This window comes from Pyrus communis, chromosome 11 (genome assembly GCF_041283825.1).
Source record: "Pyrus communis isolate YQ-2024b chromosome 11, ASM4128382v1, whole genome shotgun sequence".
NCBI lineage: Eukaryota > Viridiplantae > Streptophyta > Magnoliopsida > Rosales > Rosaceae > Pyrus > Pyrus communis.
Window position 1 is genome coordinate 5,598,156 of NC_142575.1, and position 24,736 is coordinate 5,622,891.

The 24,736-nt window shown below is 36.8% G+C and overlaps 3 protein-coding genes across 7 annotated transcripts; all 3 read left to right on the top strand.

Annotated features, from left to right (window-relative positions):
• The first annotated feature begins 411 nt into the window (after positions 1 to 411).
• On the top strand, positions 412 to 2,236 carry LOC137743616 (uncharacterized). The gene is made up of 3 exons (XM_068483541.2): positions 412 to 893; positions 1,129 to 1,171; positions 1,853 to 2,236. Exons 1-3 carry the CDS (start codon positions 618 to 620, stop codon positions 1,996 to 1,998), a joined length of 465 nt encoding a protein of 154 aa, XP_068339642.2. The 5' UTR covers positions 412 to 617; the 3' UTR covers positions 1,999 to 2,236.
• Positions 2,237 to 7,130: 4,894 nt separating this feature from the next.
• Positions 7,131 to 12,410, top strand: LOC137742193 (uncharacterized). Of its 5 annotated transcripts, none has more exons than XM_088679939.1 (4): positions 7,194 to 7,643; positions 9,071 to 11,433; positions 11,551 to 11,687; positions 11,778 to 12,410. In XM_088679939.1, the coding sequence occupies exons 2-4, from the start codon at positions 9,186 to 9,188 to the stop codon at positions 12,072 to 12,074; spliced, it is 2,682 nt and encodes an 893-aa protein (XP_088536065.1). In that variant the 5' UTR covers positions 7,194 to 7,643; positions 9,071 to 9,185; the 3' UTR covers positions 12,075 to 12,410. The 5 variants fall into 5 exon arrangements, with proteins under 5 accessions (XP_068338085.2, XP_088536065.1, XP_088536064.1 ...); XM_088679940.1 differs by lacking the exon at positions 7,194 to 7,643 and adding an exon at positions 8,318 to 8,514; XM_068481984.2 differs by having other exon boundaries at positions 7,131 to 7,643; positions 9,071 to 11,687.
• Positions 12,411 to 19,871: 7,461 nt separating this feature from the next.
• Positions 19,872 to 23,821, top strand: LOC137742226 (serine/threonine-protein kinase BSK5). Its single transcript, XM_068482037.2, has 10 exons — positions 19,872 to 20,310; positions 20,420 to 20,640; positions 20,740 to 20,875; positions 21,070 to 21,203; positions 21,283 to 21,388; positions 22,088 to 22,173; positions 22,433 to 22,621; positions 22,742 to 22,903; positions 23,065 to 23,178; positions 23,389 to 23,821. The coding sequence occupies exons 1-10, from the start codon at positions 20,229 to 20,231 to the stop codon at positions 23,629 to 23,631; spliced, it is 1,473 nt and encodes a 490-aa protein (XP_068338138.2). The 5' UTR covers positions 19,872 to 20,228; the 3' UTR covers positions 23,632 to 23,821.
• Positions 23,822 to 24,736: the final 915 nt, after the last annotated feature.

Here is a 24,736-nt window from a genome sequence, read left to right on the forward strand (position 1 = left end):
CGTACATTTTTCTCAAAAATCCCTAAATTTGAAGGGGTTGTTCAAGAGGAAAGTTAGCAAATGTTTGGACCCCAATCTTGGTTTGAACTCCCAATGATACATTCCATAGGGTCATTGGCTTTGTTTTGGGGCTACTATTTGACCTGGATGCCAAAAGTATGTTGCCATCTTATGTGAACTTGAACTGCATGGGGAGCGATTAAGGGTAGGGTGCTCTACTAACTCGAGTAGTATATGATGTGCCTAATACAACTTTACACAACTCTGTGAACAGATCGCAACACTTTTACCCACCCATTTTAAGTTCCCTCAAGCAAACATCCGTTGTAATGCTCCGGTCGTTAACAAGCCCATGCTATTAGAGTCGGCATGAAAAAGGTATTAAGCTGCCATCAGTGTCCTATATCTCCTACAAGAAAATAAAATAAAATAAAATCCCTAATCTCTAACTCACCTGAGGAAATAGGGGTCCTTTAACAATTCAAGAAAACTCACGAGGTCATTCCGTAATAACCACAAACCTCTCAAGCGAGTTTCGCCTCCCCAGCAAAACACAATTTATCCAAAAGAAGCCCATCACAGGGAGAAAGGAGAGAGTGAGAAAGCCGAACCGGAAAATGGCGAGTGGTTTCGCAAACAGAGCATTAACGGATCGAACCGGAGGCCTCTGGAGGCTGACATCGAGCTTCCTCAGAAGCTTCAGCACCGCTTCCCAAAACCCAACTTCCGCCGCCGCTTCTCCTTCTTCGGCTTCAAAGAAACCCAAGCGGAAGAAGAAGAAGAACCTGTTCGAGGTGGCCCAGTTTCTTCCCAACTGGGGATTGGGGTACCAAATGGCTAAGACCCACTGGGTCGGCGTGTCTTACCAGATTACCAAAATCAATCTTTACAAGGTATTGATTGCTATCAATTTTTCCCAGATTTTGGGTTTTTGCTCTGTTTGGTTACTGGGAAAATGTGGGAAATGATTACAAAGTTGGGATGTCTTTTACTCTAAACTTTTACATTTGATTTGATTGCTAGTACAAAATGAGGGAATGTTAATTCATATTTCCTTTTTATTGTTTGTTGTTATCATTGTGTCTGGGGTTTAATGGTTTAGGGTTTATGTGGTTTTTAATTTTTCAGGATGGTAGACATGGCAAGGCATGGGGAATCGTTCATAAGGAAGGTCAGTGTTCAGCTTTACATTTCATGGAATTTGAACTTTTTCGTGTCCTCGGTTCAATTGAGTTTCATTTGTACCTGGGTTTACTTAAATGGGTTTACTGATCTGATCGTTATTGGTGTTCTGACAAGTTGTTCATATCGTTGTTATGTATCACGGTGATCCAAAACATGTAACCTTTTATTCTGTTTACATGATTTTGGGTGCATTCTGAGAAGAATGATCGTCTTCATTCATTTGAAAATGGAACACCCTGAATGGTTGGTAGTTATTTGTGTTATTTAGTTTGTATCCAGAGCGCTTCCCTGGTCACAGTATTTTTCTTTGCGACTGAACATGCAGCCTAATTTGAGTTATAATTAATAAGTGAGAACTGTGTACGGGATCCGGGATATTGACTCTCTTTACACCTCCACTATGCGCTTGCATATACAAACATAATGCATCTGTACAACCTGCGTATATGAATATGAGGTTCCTTTTTGTTACAGAGTCTCGATCCTCTATTTGTTTGTCATTTATGTATTTAGTACTAGTTCTTTAGAGTTCTGTGTTAGACCTGTAGTTGTGAGTCTTGTGAGTCAGGACTGCTAAGCTAATAATAGTTGATCATTTTATGGGTTAGTTTTGTAGATTTTATGTTACTCTTTTATATGAAAATTAATTTAGTAGAATTTGTTGCAGGCTTGCCAGCTGCAGATGCCCCCAAGAAAATAAGTGGAGTCCACAAGCGTGGTTGGAGATACATTCCCAACTCAAAGACTGAAATTGTTCCAAGCACGACTAAACCTACAGAAAGTGCTCCAGCAGCTGAAGTTCAAGCAACTTGATACGTATTTCCTCTTTTTTTAGGGAATTTAGCCCAATCTGTTATACTTGGATGTGCTTTTTCAGTTAATCAGTTGTATCGTCCATTGGTACATTTTTTTTGTTAGATAAGGTAGTGTGTTTTTTCAAATCAGTTTACTATGATGATCAAATGTAGCATATTCCCTTGTGCACTGAAACTAGAATAATGTTTCGGAAATGCAAATTTGGAAATGGCTTATCAAAGAGAAGGATTGAGCATGTTCGAGTTTGCTTCTTGTAATGTCTTCTCTTGTGTAGTTTGGTGCCTGGTATTGTTTCTTCTTATTGTATGAATGCAGTCAGGATGGTGTCCAATTTTCGTTTTAAAAATTTATGCTGCTTGAATTTATGCTTGACTTCATATAGAGCAAGATTTACATGACAGTATAAGAGTTTAATGTGTAGTGCTGTAGTGTCTCTTGTATTTGGTGTGAGCTTTTTCTACGTTTATGTTCTGTTACAATTTTTGCCAGTGTCCTAGCCGAGTTGGCATATAATACCGTGTATACAACGTCCCCTGCGATTGATTGTGCATTTTCAGCATTGAAAAGAGAAGCATCACTAGGCTCACATTTTCCAGGTCTATCTCTGTGAATCTTGTACTCAAGACTAGATTTCCAGCTAAATAGGTGTAAAAAAATGGAAGACTACCGTTCTTGCAACGAAAACTAGGAGAAGATGCATATATATTTTTGTTTGCATGGGATGAACCAGCAATGAACTTATGAAGAAGAATCATGTATGTTATTGCTTGATCTTCTGCGTAACGAACCGGTAAGAAACTACTTGTGGTTATAACTTACAGAGATACCTTACGGTGAATGGTATGTTCGTATCAACTTTACATACAACTTTACATAGAAAGTAATAGCAATGGATTTCCAAAAGCTGACTCATTTCATGTTTGGTCATATTCGGTGAAGTTTCTGCACAAGGATCCCATTTTTTGTGCATGAATATAATGCTTTTATGGTAGTTTTGTTGTCATGCACCCTCTACTGCATAAGCATGACAGACCTTGTTCACGCCGATGGCCACGATGGGAGAATTGCAGTCTTCCTTTACGTTTATGTTGGGCTTTGTTTTGCCCTTTTGTTCTTGCCCTTGCTGTGAGACGGGCCTGAGAATTTGGTTCGGTAGCTGGGTAGCTTTTTAGTGCTTCTCAGCCTCAACAAATATGTAAAGTGGTTGTTAGGACTACAGTCTAGTGTTATTTTTAATTACTTATGAATATGTTTTAGGTTTGATTATCGTAAATGATAAGTTCGAAACAAATAAATATGAATAGATCATTGTGTAATTTAGCCTTTCCACCGCTTAGTTTAATACTTCGTTGTATTAGAAAAAGCATGTAAAGAAAAATATGATGCTAATTTCAGTAAAACATTTATATAGTCATAGAAGTGTAGTTATAAATTTTTTTTTTTTCACTTATCCGATAAGATTAGAGAAATCAGTTAAGGTGGTTTATACACTGTGAACCGAAGACCTACAAATGATTTAGTTAAAAGATGTGATTATGAGACAGAGACTCAGAAAATATGTGATTATGAGATAGAAACTCAAGGCAAAATGGGTAGAGGAAGACAAGGAAAGAGGTTGTAAGAAAGACATAGAGTACTTGGAGTTAATAAAAGACTTTGTACAAAACTAAGCGTAGTGACGTTCTAGAATTCATACAACCGATCCCACCTAATAAGATAAAGCGTTGTTGTTGTATCCTTGATGAAAGTTATATGGGTACAAAGAACCACATAATTGTGACGCACAGATCATGAAGTTCCTACTTCAAGTTGCTTTGGATTCCAATAACAAAGTCAATATTGGGCAAAGGCACTCATGATGATCTCCAAGAAATTGTTGTGTACAACAATATCATTTTACAATCTGTTATCAACTAGCACTTTGAATTTTATTTTTTATTTTGAACAATCATATTTCAATAACGCTTAAATGGTAACAATCATCATAAAAGTTAAAATTTGTTGAATATTATTTGGTCCATTTGGCAATAATATTTAGCACATGGATGGATCTATATTTTGGGATGAATCATGTTACCTCGTATGGAGGGGTATCTTGTTAAATCAATTTATATGCATTTTATAAGGTACAAGTCTTGCAATTTTTTATTTTTTATATAGAACAATTTGATCAAGATTTAACTTCAAAATAATATATTTGAACCCAATAAACATCTTCCGCACATAATTTCAAATTTTATAATGCAAACTTTCCATTTTGGCTGGCAATTCGACAGTGGTCAGCGAGGAGGGGGGTGGAGGTTACCGTCCGGTGAAAGTTTTCTCTTTTATGATTTTTTTATTTTTAATTTGATTCAAGGGTGCGTGAATGAGAATATGTGTGAGAGATTTAAAAGGGTGCGTGAAAATCATTTTCTTGTTTCGTATGATCTAAACATATTGTTTTGAAGATATCATTGAAAGATGATCTTTACAAATTTTCACTCAAGTTGAAATGTATTTAGGCATCTAGTTGTGACCACATAAATATAAGCAGAACTTTGTCAATAAACAATGAAATGTCCACGATAGTTATCAATGACTAATAGGTTCATGTTTTGAGTGGACTTTGCAAGCACGATCTTTGATTGATGACTACAAAATAAACAATTTGGATGATTAGATTAATTCTGAAATGGACCAAACGAGTTGTTAGGTTATACAAAATATATGGAGTTGTAGAGGATCCTCGCTCTAATTTTAGTTTTCTTTTTTTTTTTTGGGTACAGCAATATATTTTTACATTAAGGGGAGGTGGAGTCGAAGTTCGGTTAAGCCACACAATGGTTAACCTAATTTGGTATCGAAATCGCTATCCATGAGATTCAAACCTAAGACCTCTTACTTATAAATGAAGAAGAATACCATCAAATGGTAGTATTGAGTAACCACTCTAATTTCAGTTTGTTCAACAAAAAATATGTTAATTCATTGTTTTGACTCTTTTTTTTTATGGGAGGTTTATACCATAATACCATATTATACTTAATACTTTGTAACTGTACTTCAAATTATCTATATGGTTTGCCTTTTTTTTTTCCCCTTCGAAGATTCAGCAACACAACAAACTATCATCCATGACATTATAATTCAAGAGCTTCTTCAAAAAATAAAGATTGAAAGTCGCTAGACCGAATAGTCATTGTTAGTAACAATGTGTAAGTGTAGAGCTCGATGTGAAAAGTAGAAATGATATATTCAATGGTTGTACAATTTTTCCAAACGTACAAAAAAACTAGAATACCGTTATGAAGTCAGCAACTGATTCATTTTTAAAGAGAAGTAAAAATGGTCGTATAATTCTTATATTATAAACTCTTGTATGCATTTATTCATTTCAATATAGGATTGTGACAAACATGGATCTACATTGTAATATAATCATGCTCTTTTTATCTGAAATTCCCTTTTTATCTGCATATTCTTCTATTAATTTAAGAGGTCACTTCCTTTTGCATATCATCACATCCTCACCTTTTACTTTAATTATTTTTTCCACTGCTCCTCTCTTTGATCCCCTTTTTGGTTGAAAGTGGTCCCTTTAAACCCACGCACTGGTTCAAAAGCATATCCTTTTTATATTTTGGTACATCTTTTTGGATTAAAAAAAGTGAATCCCTTTGAGGGTTTCTTCATTTCCTTTTAATTAGGAAGAATAAAAAAACAATTAGTAAGAAATAAAAAAGATAAATGAGTTATATTTGATTTATGAGGGGTATGTAATTATGTATGAAAAATGAATTTTCAAATTTTAAACATATTAAATTTTTAGGTTCAAGTGATGGTGGATGACGCATGTCATAGTGAATGAGAACTGCAAGTCGAAAAAGGTAGATGAAAAGAGGATGTATTTGTTCACCAACCTAAGTGATGATAATGCTCACCATCACATTTATCACTGGTAAATGAGCTTAAATTTCAAGATTTGTATAGCAGATAGACACAAATATCAAATTTTATTATCTTTCAATAAATAAGGTTGTGGGCAAAAATACACTCAGATAAAAAACGTAACTAGCATTCCTCTTCTTTGTAACTGTAACAATAATAAAAGTAATCAAAATAAAACCAAGTTTGTGCATTTTCCTTTTCATAATTACTTAAATGATATTTATTTAGGTATAAATGACATTAATTACTAGTGCAAGGGAATAAGCCATATTTGTTGAGAGCAATCCCTACATATACCATGTTCGTGAAGGGCTTTGTGTTAGAAAATTAGAGAAAGATCATGTACACGTGAAAGAACTATTTTAATCCGGTTATTTACAATAGTATAACACTACTGAGTAGTTTCAAAAATTAAAAATTATCTTCATAAAATTGAATTGTAAACTAAAAAAATCAAACAATAAAGATTATTTAAAAAGACGGCTACTTGCAATACCAGACTAAAATCAAGCCAAAGTAAGGCACTTTGATAATTATGTAAAAACATTACAATTGTCAAATTTTAATCATAGAAAATAGTTAAAAGACAAAAGTTCAAAAAGTTATGCACTTTGATAATTGTGTAAAAATATTACAATTGTCAATTTTTTAAAAGAATCATGGAAAATAACTAAAAGACAAAAGTTCACAAGAAAAAACGGAGTAATGAGAAAAGCCTAAATTATTATATATTTTTATGAAAATTGGAACAGATATAGCCAATAAAAACAACAATCACCACAGGGCCTATTCTTAACCTTTTTTATTTTTTTAATTTATTCGATTATTCTTAATTTATTCGATTAAATAACTATAAATTAGAATAAAAAGTTGAGATTAAAAAAAAAAATTGTAAATAACACTTTTCCCAGAAAATATAAATAAATAAAAACCTCTGCAACCGAGTCAGTTGGGCCCGCGGTTTTTAATCAACCTTTATAATGAAAATCTTCATGATACGAAACGAGATCAACAGGTGGAAAAGTATTAGAAACAAATAAAATAATAATGCATTTCAGAGTGGGACCCGGCAACATACTGTCTCTCTCTCTTAGGAGGCTATCCGATGCGACCGCCCGATCACAGCGGGTCTTCCTCTCAGCCGTCCGATGAAAACGATTGCCTCCCTCTTTCCCCCCTCCCCTTGGAATTGGATCCTCTCCGAGGCAAATTTTCGGGATCCTCCTGATTCAATAACACAGACAGTGAAATTTTGATTTAATGACTATAAACAAGAAATTTTTCTAAAATTATAATAATTGTAATCATTAGATCAAAATCTAACGGTGCGTGTGCATGAGGATCCCAGACTTTGCCTCGGAGAGGATCAAATTCCCCTCCCCCTCCCTCTCTTTAGCTTTGACTGATTGTACCTCACGGCAATAAAATCAGCTCCAGCCAGAAACACCACCACACACTCTCACTCTTAACTCCAGATTCTCTCTCTCTCCTCTGAGCTTCTGAGAGGCGTTGGAGTTTGGGGAAGAGAAGGACGCAAGCATTTCGGATTACGAGGCTGCTGACCTAATGATTCCTCTCCGCCTTTGATTTCTCTGCTTTTTTGTTACCTTTCTGCTCACACAGACCAATGATCCACCGACACTTACTGCTCCGCCCTCGAGCCCGTCGCTGTTCCCGTTAACGGCGGTGCGTCGAACCAAAGATTCACTCCGGTGAGTACTACGCATACGATGCTACTCGTCTGAGTCAGAAATTACGAGAATTTATTTATTTTTTTTTTCCGTTTGTTTACCGAGAAAATGTATGTAAATTTTCTTGCTGTTTCCTTGTTTAAATGCTGGTTTGTTTTCAAGTTTCCGTTTTTCTTCCGCTCGGAAATTGTCGGTTGAAGGATATTCAATTTTCTATTTTGAGAGAAAAAGATTTCCTTTTTATTTATGCTGTGATTCCGTTTCAATTGCCAAATGGGGTTTAGATATTCACTGTTTGGCAGCTGAGAAAGTGAGAAAAATCTCACCTTTTCAGCATTGTGTCCTTCTTTTTCCCCTGTGATTTCCTTCTCATTGCCAAACGGGGCAGACGTGTGTAAAATATTTTGAAATTTGAGAGTGCTCCTTCTGATTGTGGCATAGCTGGCGAGCTTTGTCGTTTCCGCTAGTTCTAGCGGCGACAGTGACGCCAACAACAGGTCGTTTTTACCTTATCATGATTTTTGAGATTGGGGTTTCAAATTTCCATGGACCACCAAAGTTCTTGGTTTTGAATTTCCTTCTCTGCTTTCCCTGTTTGTCAATATGCATCTCCCGATTGTCTTGTTGCATTGAGATTTCAGTTTTGTGCCATGAAAGTCTCTGTTTAATAATATGAATTTAATTGATACACTGTCGATTCGCCTTGTTCTTAACGCAATCGAGTTGTGTGGATGACAATTTTTCGGAATTTTATTTTTCGAAAAGTTACGATATAAAGGCATTATTATGTATATTGCTGATAGGAAAGTGAGATTTTTGAGTTGCCCAATTGTGGATAGCTTTTATTGAGCAGAGGGGACGAATGCATTGTGCCATTTTTGTCCTTGAGACTGTAAGATTTGAGAGCTTGTATTGTTTGACTGCTTGCATGATCTTTTAGCTACTTTGTCGGAATTAAAGTGTGGAATCAAGATTTAGATACCTGTTGTGTTGTGGGTTTTCTGTTTTTTCGTTACGGAGTTTTCTGGAAAATAGGATCTCGTTTGTGATAGATTCCGGAGTTTTGGTGTTGTTGTGGACTTGTAGTAAATACTGCAATTAGAGTGTTGTTTATCTCCAAATGACAGTAATGTAGTCTAAAATGTCGAGGAAAAGTTACGGGGGAGAGCCTCCACCTTATTCAGGTGGCTTTACTAGGGAGACTTAAACTTAGTTTATTTCTTGTTTAAAAAAGCTGTGACTTTTTTGCTTTGCTTCTTGATTTGTGGAAAGGGTAAAGTTTCAGATGTCGATTAACGAATATAGTTAGTGAGCGGGAATGGCACTTAGCATGTCTATACATGTAGTATTCATGGTGTCATTACCTTCCCTTTAATTTGAATAACCTTGTTTTGGTATTTAAATTTTAGGGCTTCTGTATTCAACTTTCTCTTTGTTTTTACTCTCAGATTGGCCAGCATTCTTGTGAATCAGTGCAACTGTGCACTTGAATAAGAAACATATGGAGCTTCCTTTTAGCAAGAGTATTCACGTACGATAAACCACAACATAGCAGATACTACCATGGATGGCTGCAGAGAATCCAGAAGGAATTCCAACGATCAACAATCTCTAGGAACGTCTGGAAGCATATCATGTCCAACAACTGCAACCATAAACCAAGAAGAGCAGTCCAAATCAAGAAAGGCTAGTTTGTCCTGTGCTGATCTCCATTATGAGATTACAAAAGATGTAAATGGTATCCCACCTAATTCTATTGGGAACCACCAAAAACAGCGGATTGATAGAAAGAAGAGTGAAGAAGATGAACTTGTTAAGTACATGTCCAAGTTGCCAAGTTACCTTGAGAGAGGTAAAAACCTTCAGGAGAAAGTTTTAAATGTAGGTGTCCTAGACTGGGGACGCCTAGAAAAATGGCAGCATAGACATAAACAGATGCCATACAGAAGTAGCAGGAATTCACCATCTAGTAGTAATACAACCTCATGTTTTTCGACGGATGAATCATCAACCCATTCTAGCCGAGGCCAGAGTTGTTCGCCTGCTCATCCGAGGGTGCATCGTCCTTCACTGGAATCTCATTTCGTCAAATCTCCAACAGAAGGCCATTCCGAAGTTGTCAACTGTTTTAGAGAGAGGGTTGAAACGTTGAAAGATCTAAAAGCTGGTGGGAGTAGCACCTTGAATGGGCTGGAAAATTTCATTGGAACAGATAAGTCTTTATGCAAAAACCGCCCAGACATCAGGGTGGAACAGTACATGAGAAAAGATTCGGACCCAAAGAGTGAGCCAAAAAAAGGAGTTTTGCGGAATGGCCCGCATGAAACTGCAGCTCATGGTGAATTAATGAAGAAATCAGAGAACTTACATAAATCTTATTCAGAAAGTTCTGAACGAGATATCCCTGAAGGATGCCAGAAAGTTGTTCTGCTTTTGCCAAGAGATTTTCCTGCAAACAAAGATTCTGGTGTTTCCAACCTATCTGATTCAATAAAACTGCTTCATCAAAGAGAAGCAAAAGCAACCCAAGGAAGATTTTCAGATAGACCTAAGGAGGCCTGTCATGCAGAGCTCAGAACTGTTTTGTCACACTCATGCCCTTTTTCTTCTGAAGATGAAAGTCAACACTCTTTGGTAAAACAGCTTGGCTCTACGGATGCTACGAGTATCAGATTGCAATCTAGTGTACCTAGCTCAGCAACACAATCATTTAAAACAGGAACAAGCTCATCGAGAGGCATAAAAGTAGAAGAGAAAAAAACAGCTGTAGCATCCACATCTTCAACTATAAGTGAGCCTTATAAAGGATTGGAACTGAAACCAAGCAAAGCAACTGCTGAAAAAGTAAGGAGCACTTCACCGTTTCGCCGGTTTAGCATTGGTGTGGGCAAGACGGGCAAGAGTTCCAGTTCCAAGGACTGTTCAGATGTACAGCAGCTGAGCTCAACATCTTTTTCGGCCAACCCTGGTTCCGAGAACACTGTGGCTTCCACTTTCACGGATGCTTCAGATGGTGATAAGTCCAATGCCACTGGCAGATCCAAGTCGAGCCCTCTGAGAAGGTTACTGGATCCACTGCTGAAGCCAAAGGTGGCTAACTGCCATCACGTAGTGGAGTCATCAGAGAAAGGTTCCATATCAAAACATAAGGTGCGCAAATCATCTGAGGGGTGGGTGGATTCTTTATCTGAGCAGCCAGGGAAGGTAAAACTAGGTATGACTGGTTGTAGGACAATTAATGTCAACGAGTCAGCTATGGTCAAGAAGAGTGGATCCGCAGCAGTTCAAGCTCTTCTACGAGTTGCAGTTAAGAATGGCCAGCCCCTGTTCACATTTGCGGTTGAGAATGACATTGACATACTTGCAGCCACGATGAAGAAGTTAAATACCTCCAAAAATGATGACTGCAGCTGCATCTACACATTCTTCAGCATCCGGGATGTCAAGAAAAAGATAGGAATTTGGATGCATCAAGGCAGCAAGAGCAAGAGTCGTGACTATGTCCGTAATGTTGTTGCTCAAATGAAGGTTGCTGATTCTCAGTTTCCCAATTTGGTCAGATTGGATGGCTTTAGCGTAAGAGAGTTTGTTTTATTCTCTGTAAACCTGCGACAGGCAGATTGTCAAACCTCAGACTTCCAGCCAAATGATGAGCTTGCCGCTGCTGTTGTAAAAATCCCGAAAAAGATCAATCAGCAGTCTACCGCAGTTTGGCGTGACAGGGATAACTGTAGTATATTTCCTGCGGTTGGTTCAGATGAGTGTTTGTCAAGGGTAAGACGGCATTCTTATTCAGGGGAAGCTGTAGACGGTAAGCCTTTTGTTGGTACTCAAGGCCTTATTAGCACAACAGTAATACTTCCTAGTGGTACCCATAGTCTACCAAGCAACGGAGGACCATCATCACTGATTGAACGTTGGATTTCAGGGGGATCATGTGACTGTGGAGGTTGGGATTTGGGTTGCAAACTCAGGATATTTGACAATCAGAATCAAGTCAGCGAGAAAAAATTGACTTCACGTAAAGTTCGCCACATCCCAGATCGGTTTGAGCTTTTTTCTGAGGTATGGTGTTTTCCATTAACCATGGTGACGATCTTTTTTCCTCTATAAACTCCAGCTAATTGTGCCCTTTGCTTTATTTCATATCCACAGGGAGGAATCCAAGAAAACCAGCCAGCTTTTAGTTTGGCCCCATTCAAAGATGGGATCTATTCAGTTGAGTTCAATCCTTCACTCTCAGTCTTGCAAGCATTCTCTATTTGTATAGCAGTATTAGATAGTCGGAATCTATTGGAGTTCTCCGGGTCAAGGAACTCGGTACAAGAGAAACCTTTTGAGGAAACGATGTTAATGCAAAATGATGGATTAAGTGCTCCAAATCAAATGGAAGGGGAAGTTCCTGCAAGATATGCTTCATATCCCCCGCTGTCTCCAGTCGGGAGGGTCTAGTTTTACAGTGATTGCCTCTTGACGTTACGGTATATCTTCATTTGCCCCCGGGTTAACATTGTACAAAATGTGCTGTTGGCGCCTTAACCTGTATTGGTTTTTGATTCATGATCCCCGGGAAGATAACAGGAGTCAGTTTCGCAGATCAGTAAATGTCAGAAGCAAAATATGAAGCAATACATACGTATTGTGAGTGAAAGTGTTTAATCTATGTACATGTGCATATAGTGAGTGAATGGTATGTTGCTTTTCACTTGAATTTCAATAAACACAAGTTTTTCCAGTATGGGGTGCAGCCCCTCTTTGAAATGGAAATATGAGGCCAAATATTACTTATTTTCCATCTCGTTTACTCATTTCGTGTTCTCTCTCTCTCTCTCTCTCTCTCTCTCTCTCTCTCTCATGCGTGAGCCCCCGTGGGTTCACAGAACATCGCACACGTGGTTGCACACACACAAGAGACGCCTGGACGGACACACTCTAATCTAGGGGGGCCCGCGTGAATCTTGGGTGTGAAGCAACAACACAAGCATGACATACATTGCTGAATTTAATGATTAAGTATCTGTTCGATGGATTAAGGCAACTTAACAGGTGAATGCACATTGTTGTACAGTAAAACGACTCGTGAAGTAGGCAATAGTGATGGAAGTCGGAACAAAAATGTACAAAAGGCTGAAATAGTGAGTGTGCTAGCTTTTGTTAGGAGTGCCCGCATGGGGCCGGGTGGAATGGTTGGGGTGCGTTTGAGAAATTGTATGAAACTGGCTTTTCTTTGCAGCACCGGTAAGGAAAACTGGTTTGCTTCTTTTTAAAAGCAGTACAAACTTAGGAAGAAGGCCAGAAGCGAAAGTGAAGGAATTGAACTTAAAACCTCGAGTTCAGTTAATCAATTGAAATGCAAACTCTTTTCTTAGCCCTTTTATGAATAGAAGCTTAAGATAAACGGAATTTCTTTGATGTCTGCCACATCGCCTAAATGACACGGTACTCTCACAAACATTACACTGCGGATGTTGTTGTTGCCTGGTAAGACGGGTTCTTTGACCCAACTACTAATCACTAGGCCCCCGCATGACCCCACAACATTTAGGGAGTGAGAAACTCTAGCATTTTGCTAGGTGGGTACTGCGAGAGACAGTCGAACCCCAGACCACTTGGAAGCAAACCAAGGACTTGAACACTAGACGAACAACTCTTAGGTCAAATTTTGTTCTCGATTCCATTTTTCAGTTATAACATTATGGTGTCTCGATTTCATTTTTAAGTTGTTCATATCTTTGGTATACTTAGAACAAAGCAGAATTTTCAGTAAACAATAATTGTTAAATCTTTTAGAATACCCAAAGCTTGTTGGTAGTCCCACATTGGTGGGGGAAATCAACATTTGGGGAGCGAAAAACTCTAGCATTTAGCTAGGTGGTGATAACTCATATATTTAATACATTTATACTATCCATTCCTAGTCCCTTTGTGATATTTTTGACTTAAACTAGTTGCATTTTACCCTCTTTTGTGTTAGTGTGCAGCTAATCGTATTTTGGAGCTCAGTTGAGGACAAATAAGGCAAAATTATGCTAAAAGTGGAGAATTGAATAAGGATGTTGATGTAGACAAAGAATTAAAAGTGAAAACTAAATATGGTGATGAATATGGCTCTTTATAAGACCAATAACAGCAAAAAACATGGGAATTAAATGCCCAATTACTGGGATGTATTGACAATCTGTAACAGCTTCTTTAACCTTATAAAACTGAGAATTCCAGCCACTATTATAGAAGCTTCCCCTTGGGGACGCCTATAGCTCTCTCTCTCTTCTCTTTTTTTAGCCTTTCTTCCAGAAACAAAACCCTATTTCCCTTCACCATCCGCTACCACCGAAGAAACCACGCAGCTGGGCTGTTCTTGGAGAAGTTCAACATCAAAATTACTCCAAGGGGGTTTCTTCTATGAACTTAATTTCACTCATGTTTTTCTTGATATTAATATATTTTGTAATCATGCTGTGTAATTAAGTTCATAGATGGAGATTTCGATGTAGCCTTGCAAACCTATTCTATATTATTAAGTTAAAGTATTCAAATTACCAATCTGTATTCTTGTTTCATTCGCTGATTTTATAGTATAATTTGTTTGTTAATCTTAATGTTTGATCACCATTAGGGCTGCTTACAGATTATTTGATCAAGGTTATAGTACACATCATGCTTAATCTTGGTAGACACGTGAATGAATGAAGAAACTGCTATGCATACATCCTGCCATGTGATTTCTTTGGTTCTTTGAAGTTTTCTTGTTCTTAATGGATTTTTAATTGGTAATCTAAGTTGAACATCACAACTAGGTTACAGATTAGGAGTACTTGATCACAACCACACATCAAATGGATGATCATAAATAAGTAAAACGAACCCTAGTTGCAAATTGGAGAGTTAAATGCGTTTTGACTTAAATTTCATGAAATTGGCTTGTAATGGTGAAATCGGTATCCCTAGTTCCGTTCCCATCGTTTATGAATTAATCTATCATTCATCTTTATCTTATCTTGCATTTTCATTGTTAGTGAGGGTTCACATAAAGCTAGTAATTTGTAGAGTTCTAATCAGTCTCTGTGGTTCAACACTCTTCCTTGTGCCATTATACTATCCTTATATTTGCACTTGAAAGGAACACAACAAGTGGGTACCGCGTGAGTGAGTTGAACCCCAGATCACTTGGGAACAAACCAAGGACCTGACCACTAGACGAACAACTCTTAGGTCAAATTTTGTTCTCGGTTCCATTTTTCAGTTGTATCATTATGATGTCTCAATTCCATTTTTAAGTTATTCGTATCCTTGGTATAATTAGAACAAAGCAGAATTTTCAGTAAGCAGTAATTGTCAAATTTTTAAGAATACCCAAAGCTGTGTGTCTGCTAACTCAATTCTTATCCTCCGCAGAATTGCCTGATCGATGTACATCTCAACCACTACTACCAATGAGCACCAGAGAGAAAGATAGCAAGAACAGAGAAGAGCTCGACAAATTCCTTAAGGGAAATTCTGCCAACATTACCAGTTGAGTCCGGAAAATGAGTAAATATTTCTTATTGCCCCGTTCTGTTTGACCTTTCCTTGTGGATTGAAACATAGGACAGACGGATCGAAAAGTTTCGAGATAGGAACATAGTTAGCTTAGCAGTATATGGTACATGGATGAGCAGCATAAGCTGAAGATGGCTTTGCTGCTGTTAAGAATTCTAAGTTGTTTCAACAGATGCATTCTCCGTTGTTTAGCGAGGCGGATAAACCTGATCCGTATTATTTCTGGAAATGAAAGTGGATATGGAAGCTAGAGCCTTGTTGCCTAGGAGTCCGCCTTTTATTGTTCTCATCATCTTCATCATAGATATGGATTGTAGAATCGAGTAAAGCGGTGACGGATTATGGATGATATCCAAGTCATTGTGTTGGAGCACCAGGGTGTCATGTTTAAAGATTGCTTGAAATTTGGTCCACAAAACACTGAAACAGGTTGTGTGGGTGAAGAATGGGAGGGATGAGAGAGACCATTGCACCTAGGACAACATGGTTTAGTGTTATCTAAGGTCAAATTAACTAGATGAGGAGGGGACATACTAAAGTCTCATTGGGAAGTTAGGGCTGGCATGACCCAATTATGCAATTTAATAATGTTTCTTGTCTGATGCCCATTCAGGAACACCACCCCTTGACTTCTTTTTAAAGTGCTTTCATTTTGTCAAGGACAAATCGTGATTTTACTCATTTTAGTTTAGGGTCGGTTTCTATGTTATGTACCACTCAGTGTTATATTTGTTTTAGTCGTGAAATTTGATTTTATTAACTATTAGTTTTTGTTTTTTATTTCCAATCTCATTCATTCGTTTTTGTTTCACTTAGCACTAGTTTCGTTGAAAAGTGTTGAAATGATCACTTGGATTGTTAAGAGTCTCACCTCTACCACTTTCTCTATGCGTGCACAAACCCAATGTAAGAGTCTCACTCCTCTTTCCGCGATTAGAAAGTTCACCTGATCCGACTATAAGAGATAAAAATTTCTACCAATTTTTGAACAAAATTTGGAAATAAACAACATAAAAAAATAAAAATTCATAAAAATTCAAACTTCTTTATTTTGATGTGGAGATTGATTTATTTTTCACAATTCAAAATTTCCAAAATTGTGAGTGTCCCATATAATATAAGTCCAATCACCTGTTTTTCTGTAAGTGGATTCTCATATCATCTTGTGTTCATGATGTCTATGAACATCTTTATATATTTGGACAAAAGATCCAAGAAAAAGGACCAATCATTTGTGCTGGTGTACATGGGTGATGTGGAGAAACTTTTACATGGTTCCGGCACAGCTCCAGTAGAATTTGGCTACGAGGTAGCTGGCATAGGTCTAGTGTATTTTTATTAGAATCCGATATGGTGCGAAGAATAATGCAAAATAAACAAGTGACGTTGATGCCGGATTTTATAACCAAAATTGATTGTTTGTCATTGAAATTGAGCTTTGTAAGTCGCTAAACTTGTTTTTCCATTCAGATTCCTTGATAATCAACAAATAACAAAAAACGATGATTAAGTTGAGAGTTGTTATTGACATTTTAAAAATGTCATTTCTATATTTAGTTGTGGTTCACTCGGTCATTGAATTGTTAGAAAAGAAATGGATGATAACTATCACGGGGTGGTCTAGTGGTTGGGACGAATTTCAGGCTCGTATTCCACAAAACACATCGCAAATTTGATTTCTAACGCTAATGAATCATCCGATGGTGGCCAGGAAAATGCTGAAATGTCTCTGTAAATCTTTCTGGCATCTGAAAAAGTGAGCTGTCGTAACTTATCCACCAATTAATCATCTTTTAAAAAAAAGAGATAAAAAAGAAAGAAATAGACGGTGACTTTTCAGAAGTGTGAATAACAACTCACTTAGTTTCTTGCTTTGAATTAAACATTCTTAATGTGTTGAGATTGAGTTTTTTAGGTACATAAATAATCCTTAGGATCTTATCTTAGTTGAGGATTATATGATTGACCTCACGAACCAAATTAGAAAAAAGATATAAATAGTGAAGTAGATGAGTGAATTGGTATGGTCCTTGGTCAGGATAGCTTTTGTAGAATATGTTATTGTGTGGTCCATAAGCTAACATGGTCTTGCATTCCCTCAGTCCTTGCATCCCGATATAGAATTTAATATAATTAAGTACATTTCTTAAGGCGATAAAAGAGCTTACATTTCTCCTCATGCTTCCCAAATATTGAGCTCATTTGAGAAATTTTATAGCATGTTAATTATATCGTCACGTATCATTACTAGTTTACTTGTTATGATAATAATTGTTGACGATATAATTGATATTTTATAACTTAAGTCATAGTTTGTAGGTTCAATTCTCAATAAATGCGAGTTTGAACCACATTATTGCTAGTTTATTGTGAGGCTAATCTCATCCCCTTCTTCTTAGTGTAGATACTATCGTTTGTTTAAAAATAAAAAGAAGTCATAGTATGTAACTACGAATAAACAAATGTACATATACAAACTCAACATCAATGAAATGGTACATTGTAAATCATCAAGGGATGACTTAGTAGTTGAAGATGAATTATAGGTTCGTATTCCATGCGACACGATCTATGTTCGATTCCTAGCACTGGGAAATCACACAGTGTCCAATGAGAGGCGAAATGCATTTGTAAAGCCCCCAGAAGTATGAACTGCCGTGTTTATTTTTTATTTATTTATTTATTTATTATTATTATTATTATTTTAAATGGTACATTATATGATGGTGTTGCAGATACAGTATTTATGCATTTGTGCTTAATTTTGGAGCATAACAATTATATTGTTATGTGATATTACTAATTCAAATATTATAAAATATTTCATAATTAAAGCATAATATTAAAAAGCTAAAATATCATCCAATATGTATTCAAATTACTACCACATAACGGTGCGATCCCCACACCGAAAACTTTAGCGTATTGATAGTACTTTAAGGCTGCAAAAATCTATTTTATATAATAATAACATCAATTATACAACCTTTATTTGTGCACTAGAGGAGCCGGAAAAGTTGGTCAAGAGGATCCTGAAATCAAGTTGAGTGGTTTCTTCATCATTTGAGGCATGTCTGGCTATCATACTGCATTATGCTTTTAGTTTCATAATTTATGAGCACCAAATTATGGCTAATTGTGCTGTTTATTTGCATTGCTGAACTGTCCAATTTCATTTCTTTGATTATCCTTGGGAAAGCAATGTGAAATTTTATAAGTAATGGAAATACAATTACGTGATGTTACTAGTTCATATGTTGTAATATAGATGAACGATATGACTGCTGTATCACAAATCTAAAAGAGCAGATTCCTTGATAAAATTCTCTTAATAACTACTTAAATTGTAGACCCGCAAACGTCCATTCACGCTACACATTTATTTTGGTTTACAATTCCACTAATGTCATTTATCATTTGTTGAATCTTTGACCTCATTTCAACTTATTTCCAATGAGAGATACTTGGATTTCACATATGAATTATAGATAAAAGCGAGAACTAAATCAAAACCAAACATAGCAAAAATAGTTCGACTTACCCTTTTTTAACTAAAACGATCATCGAGATTGTCACAACTCCTTATTTGGTCCAAATTAGAAAGTGATGCCAATCTCATATATCACTTTGGATAAAAAGCCGATACTTACTACTCAGTTTAATTGTTTTAAAGATTTAGATCCCTCAGTTGTACATAATATGAAAAAAAACATTATGATAAAAAATGCAGATCTATATATAAAGCCCGCAGGGTTTTTGAACAGTGGTTTTTTGGGTCACAGGCTTCACTAAAAAAATTGAATAGAAATGCCTCTCAAACAAAAAACTTCAAAAGCAGCTCAAAATAGTGCATCAAATGTAGCAGAGGTATTTTCATCATATAAATAGTGATAAACAATGCTTTTAATATTCAACTTTTTCTGTACAGTGTTTTTTATTTTTATTTTTATAATTAGTACCTTATAATGGACTAGCTAGCAATAATATGATTCAATAAGTTGTTTATTAAATATTATTTTCTCTAATAGTAGTGTAAATTCAATAGAATGTATATCGAAATTAAAAGACCGATTTTATTATGTTGATTCAACTTCTTTAATTAGTTTATGAGCGATTTCTTCTATCATGGTCCAATATTATTCATTTAAAATATGTAAATTATACGTCGCACGCTGTACATGCATAAAGCTAATATAAATTAAGTCGGTTGATGCCTTTGCACTAAATTCGAATTCCAGTTTTGTTCTTTTGTTTATTAGACCAATCCAGAATATAATTTTATTGAAACAAAAAGCAAAAAAAAAAAAAAAATCAAAGCAAAAGAGGAAAAAAGTAACGAAAACGATGATTAAACAGATAAAAGGCAAAAGGGCAAAAGGGCAAAAGAATAAAAACGAAAAGAAAAAACGATGAGCCAGAAAGAGATGCAGAAAACGAGGGAAAGCAAGGCGGAGTGGTGAGAGAAAGAAACACAGAAAAACGAAGAAAACATTGGATCCAAAAAGTTACTTTTGGGTTTAAATAATTTTCAGAGGCAGATTGTTTGGCTGTCTTTTTCATTATTTTTGTTTGTACGGTTAAATCACATTAATATTTTATATTAAATTTTTTATAAAAGTAAAAAAATAAAAAATAATAAAAATATAAAAAATTAACGTAATTTAACCGGTGATAGCATAAATTAAAGTGAATGAAAAAGACATCCAAACAGAACGCCAGACAATCTGCCTCCATAATTTTCTCTCACTTTCTCTCCTTCCAAACACCCCAAAAATTAAAAATAAAAAGATAGAAAAATGAAAAATGCAGCCTCACTTGAATCCATCTTTCTTCTTCTCCATTCTCCCATCATCCTTACCCTATCCATCATTCATTCCATCTCTCTCTCTCTCTCTCTCTCTCTCTCTCTCTCTCTCTCTCTCTCTCTCCACAAAACCCTTCTCAAACCCTCTCTCTATAGTCTCCAGGAAAGCGATAGAGAGAGAAGTCTAACTTTCTAGAGAGAGAAGCTTACACACAGAGGCATTTCCAGCTGTTTTCTCTCTCTAGGATTGGATTCATCAGCCAATGGGGGCTCGTTGCTCCAAGTTTTCCCTCTGTTTCTGGCCGTCCAATATCAAATCCAATCTCGACGACCCTTCAGACCCAGGTGAGCTTTTCTTGTTTTCACTCTTTTCATGTTAAGTTTTCAACTTTTTTTATTTTCCGTCACTTTCCCGAGAAAATTTCATATTTTTCATCTTTTCGGTGAGGTGCAGAGAATGGGAACAAAAATGAGAAGGACATGCTGCTCGTGTTCAGCGAGTTCAGCCTGGAGCAACTGAAAGCTGCCACGTCAGGATTCTCGTCGGAGAACGTCGTCTCCGAGCACGGGGAGAAAGCTCCCAATGTGGTATACAAAGGGAAGCTCGAAGACGGCCGGTGGATCGCCGTTAAGCGCTTCAACCGATCAGCTTGGCCTGATTCGCGCCAATTTCTGGTAATTTTGCAAGTTGACTAAATTTTTCATTTTTCTTTTTTGGTTTCTGCTGTTGGGATTCTGTTTGTGAAAATATGTAGTGGGTTTTGTTGGTTGCAGGAGGAAGCTAGAGCTGTGGGGCAGCTGAGGAACGAGCGGTTGGCGAATTTGTTCGGGTGTTGCTGTGAGGGCGATGAGAGATTGCTTGTGGCTGAGTTCATGCCTAATGAAACTCTCTCTAAGCATCTCTTTCATTGTAAATTACCCTCTAATTTAAAACTCCTTTTCGGTTTTAATCTTGATTTCGTTTTGCTAAATTTGGATTGTTTTCGAGATTTTGTCAACTTTTAGTGCATTTGTTGAAGTAGTCAAATTCAACCATGGCTTACTTGAGCTGAAATAAAGAAGAGTTCAGAAATTGATTAGATTGGTTGAATTAAAATGTTGTAGGGGAGGCTCAGCCGTTGAAATGGGCAATGAGGTTGCGAGTGGCTTTGTATCTTGCGCAAGCTTTAGAGTATTGCAGCAGTAAAGGGCAGGCATTGTACCATGATCTGAATGCTTATAGAGTCCTCTTTGATCAGGTAGCAGCTTTTGATCCTTTTGAAATTCTTGTAATCTTTTGTTGGTACTTCGTTACATTGGTGAGTACTTGACGTGCAGGATGCGAATCCTAGACTCTCCTGCTTTGGCCTGATGAAGAATAGCAAAGACGGCAAGAGCTACAGTACAAACCTGGCTTTCACCCCTCCAGAGTACTTGAGGACAGGTAATTAATACGTTCATTTCTTCGGCCGATGGGATACAATATTTATCAGACTTACACTACGTTTAATAGGAGGAAGATGATGAGGGTAAAGTGAGAGGAAAAAATGACCTTTATCTTCCCATGTGATTTACCCCATGGTCCCCATTTATCTTCCTGTTTTTGCCTCCTCCCCACGAACATAGTTTTGTCGCGTCTTCCAATGTAAATTACGAAGGCCATATTTTTTCCTAGAGTGAAAATTTGTGTCTTTCTCTTCAAAGATTCTCCTTTATGCAAAACAACTGGAGGGGAAAAACAAGTGAGGATGCTATGCAAACCTCAACTAATGAGTTACTGGAATTCCTTTTAATGCATTTTATCTTAGTGACTTAAAAAGTTCCACCAATACTGATTATTCAACTAGGGCTGCCGGAGTAGTGGCCTTTGGGGCTGGATATGTGTATCTGTTATTCACGATCTCTTTTGCATATTTCTTTATCCCCTCAAAGAAATAAGTTTTTAACACGTCAAGTCTTTAGTTGTGCTATTGTATTGATTGCTAATTTTCAACATACTATATAAATACATTAAGAGGGATCTGGTATCATTTGCACGAGCAGAAAGGGCTTAATGCTTCTACATTTTTAAGCGTGAGTTTGAACACATTTATTGAGGCAATAAACGTCTTTAGTGAAGCTAATTCTTATCTCTGTTTGGCAGGAAGAGTGATACCAGAAAGTTTAGTTTACAGCTTTGGGACCTTATTGCTTGATCTGCTCAGTGGAAAACATATCCCCCCTAGCCATGTAACTTTTCTTTTTTTTTCTTTGATATAATTCTGGTGGATGGTTGCTCATTTTTCTCGACATCCTGTGGAAAGGCCTACAAAAGTAACTTGTTTAAAATTTCTCTAAGTTAAATCTATCTGGTAGTGTTGCAGAATTTCCTGATTATATAAATGGCGTATAATTTTTTTTGAAATAGATGGTAATTATAATTCCATTGAAACAAGATTGTCATATTAAGAAGCTTCTGGCTAATAATCACCGATTTTCTTTCTGGAAGGCACTTGACCTGATACGGGGCAAAAACTTTTTGATGCTGATGGACTCATGCTTGGAAGGTCATTTCTCAAATGATGATGGAACTGAGCTAGTGAGGTTAGCTTCACGGTGCTTGCAGTATGAACCTCGTGAGAGGCCAAATGCCAAGTCTCTTGTGACTGCTCTCATTCCTCTTCAAAAAGAAACTGAGGTGCGCTGATGCAAAAATGATTTGATTTCTTCTCTCTGTTTTGCAAACCTATTTTGCAGTAACCCTGCAAATAGAATACCATGACGGTATTATGTAATCTCATGTAGTGGTTTGTAGCAGGTTCCATCATATGTTTTGATGGGTATTCCACACGGAAATGCGCCTCTAAATCAGACATCGTTGTCACCTCTAGGTGAAGCTTGCTCGAGACTGGATCTTACTGCAATACATGAAATATTGGAGAAGCTTGGCTACAAGGATGATGAGGGGGTTGCAAATGAAGTCAGTGATCCTTAATTATCTTTTATGTGTTCTCTTTTCTGATATCTACCAGCCATTATTATTTTCTTTTTGGTCAATTTATGCCTCAGTTATGTGTATGAGCTACTTTTTATGTTGGTTTTTGTGTAATGCACCGCGCTTAGTTTGAAGTTACCATGCAGCTTTCTTTCCAAATGTGGACAAATCAAATACAAGAAACGTTGAATTCTAAGAAGCGTGCAGATGCTGCATTTCGAGCCAAAAATTTTGCTACTGCCATAGATTCTTACACAGAAGTAAGGCACAAAATTAAGATTACAAAATCTGCTGGTCTTAACTTCTGTCATGAGAATCCATATACATATTGATCAATACTTGTGATATTGGAAACACGTTCATTTAGTTGAAAGCTTTAGCGATATATGATTTCCGTGAACTTTCATGATTACAAAGATTGGATGTGCTTCTCATCTTACTCCCAAGTGGATCTTTGTTACTTATTGCAGTTCATCGATGGTGGCACAATGATATCCCCAACTGTGTTTGCTCGACGTTGCTTATGTTACTTGATGAATGACATGGCACAAGAAGCTCTTGGAGATGCAATGCAGGCCCTAGTAATAAACCCCGAATGGCCAATGGCCTTCTATCTTCAAGCGGCTGCACTAAAGAGCCTAGGGATGGACAATGATGCGCAGGAAACGCTTCAAGACGGATCATCCTTGGAAGCCAAAAGAAACAAAAACTGAAACTGTATAGGTGTTTTCTCCCTCTTCTTTCATTTAAATTTGTATCTAGTTTTCTTTCCCACTTTGGCATTTGGTCTTGGTGTTTCTTTTTCTTGTATTTTGATACATAGGAATCAAGTTTCTTGTTTGTTTCCTTATGTAAGATGTCTTTTGGATCAATATGTTTACCTCTTTAATGATCCGAGAAAAATTCATTTTTTCGACAAAACAAAAAACGAAATAGTTATCGTTTCACGCCCTTGGGTCCGTGGCTCGAAGGCTTGGAACAAGCTTGCTTGGCCCAACATGCTAAACCCTATTTTACTTAACACACACCCCATACCTGTAGTTACAGTGTACAAATAATTGATCTTGATCCCCCATCTTTCTGAAAGAGTACCTATCATACAGCCATCTCAGATGACAAGTCAGCGCAAAATCCATGTCAGCAGTTGCCCGACTCATTTAGCTAGTGTTTGACTATTATAGTTGTTAAAGGTGTGATTAGTTAGAAGATTAGAATTATCACACTCGGCATATATTCTGTGCAGTTTCATGTATGCTTTGTTTCTAGTTTTGTCCATTCTTCTTTGACATCTTACCACTCTTCTGTGAGGAAAACTTGGGCGGGATTTTGCTTGCCATTGTATCTTGCCCAGTAGCATTACAGTCAACCGTTAAATCACAACTCGTCACATGGCAAGTCTTAAGTATAATCTTTTATTATTTTTTTTATATTCTAAACTCTCATGGTTGTTTTTCCTACTAACTAATGTGCACCATGAAATTAATCTGATGGTTCATTTTTTTTCCTCCCCTCCTCTCTCTCCTTTTTCTTCCCAAATTTTCTCTACCGTCTTCTTCCCCACTCCGTCTTTCCTTTCCCCACCCTATCTTTCCTTTTGTTCTGCAGAACCAAATGATTAATTGCTGTTGTTTGTTTATTTTTTGGCAACTCGGCTATTTTCAACGGATGAGGATCCCATCCGGATCCAAATTGTGGGGATCTTAAGGATCCTTACATTCTAGTCGTTCCTGGTATATCGTAGGGTCATTTTTCGTCAGCTATTATTTGTGTTTAATTTAAAATAAAAAAATTCAAATGATTTCTGATCACACGATATAT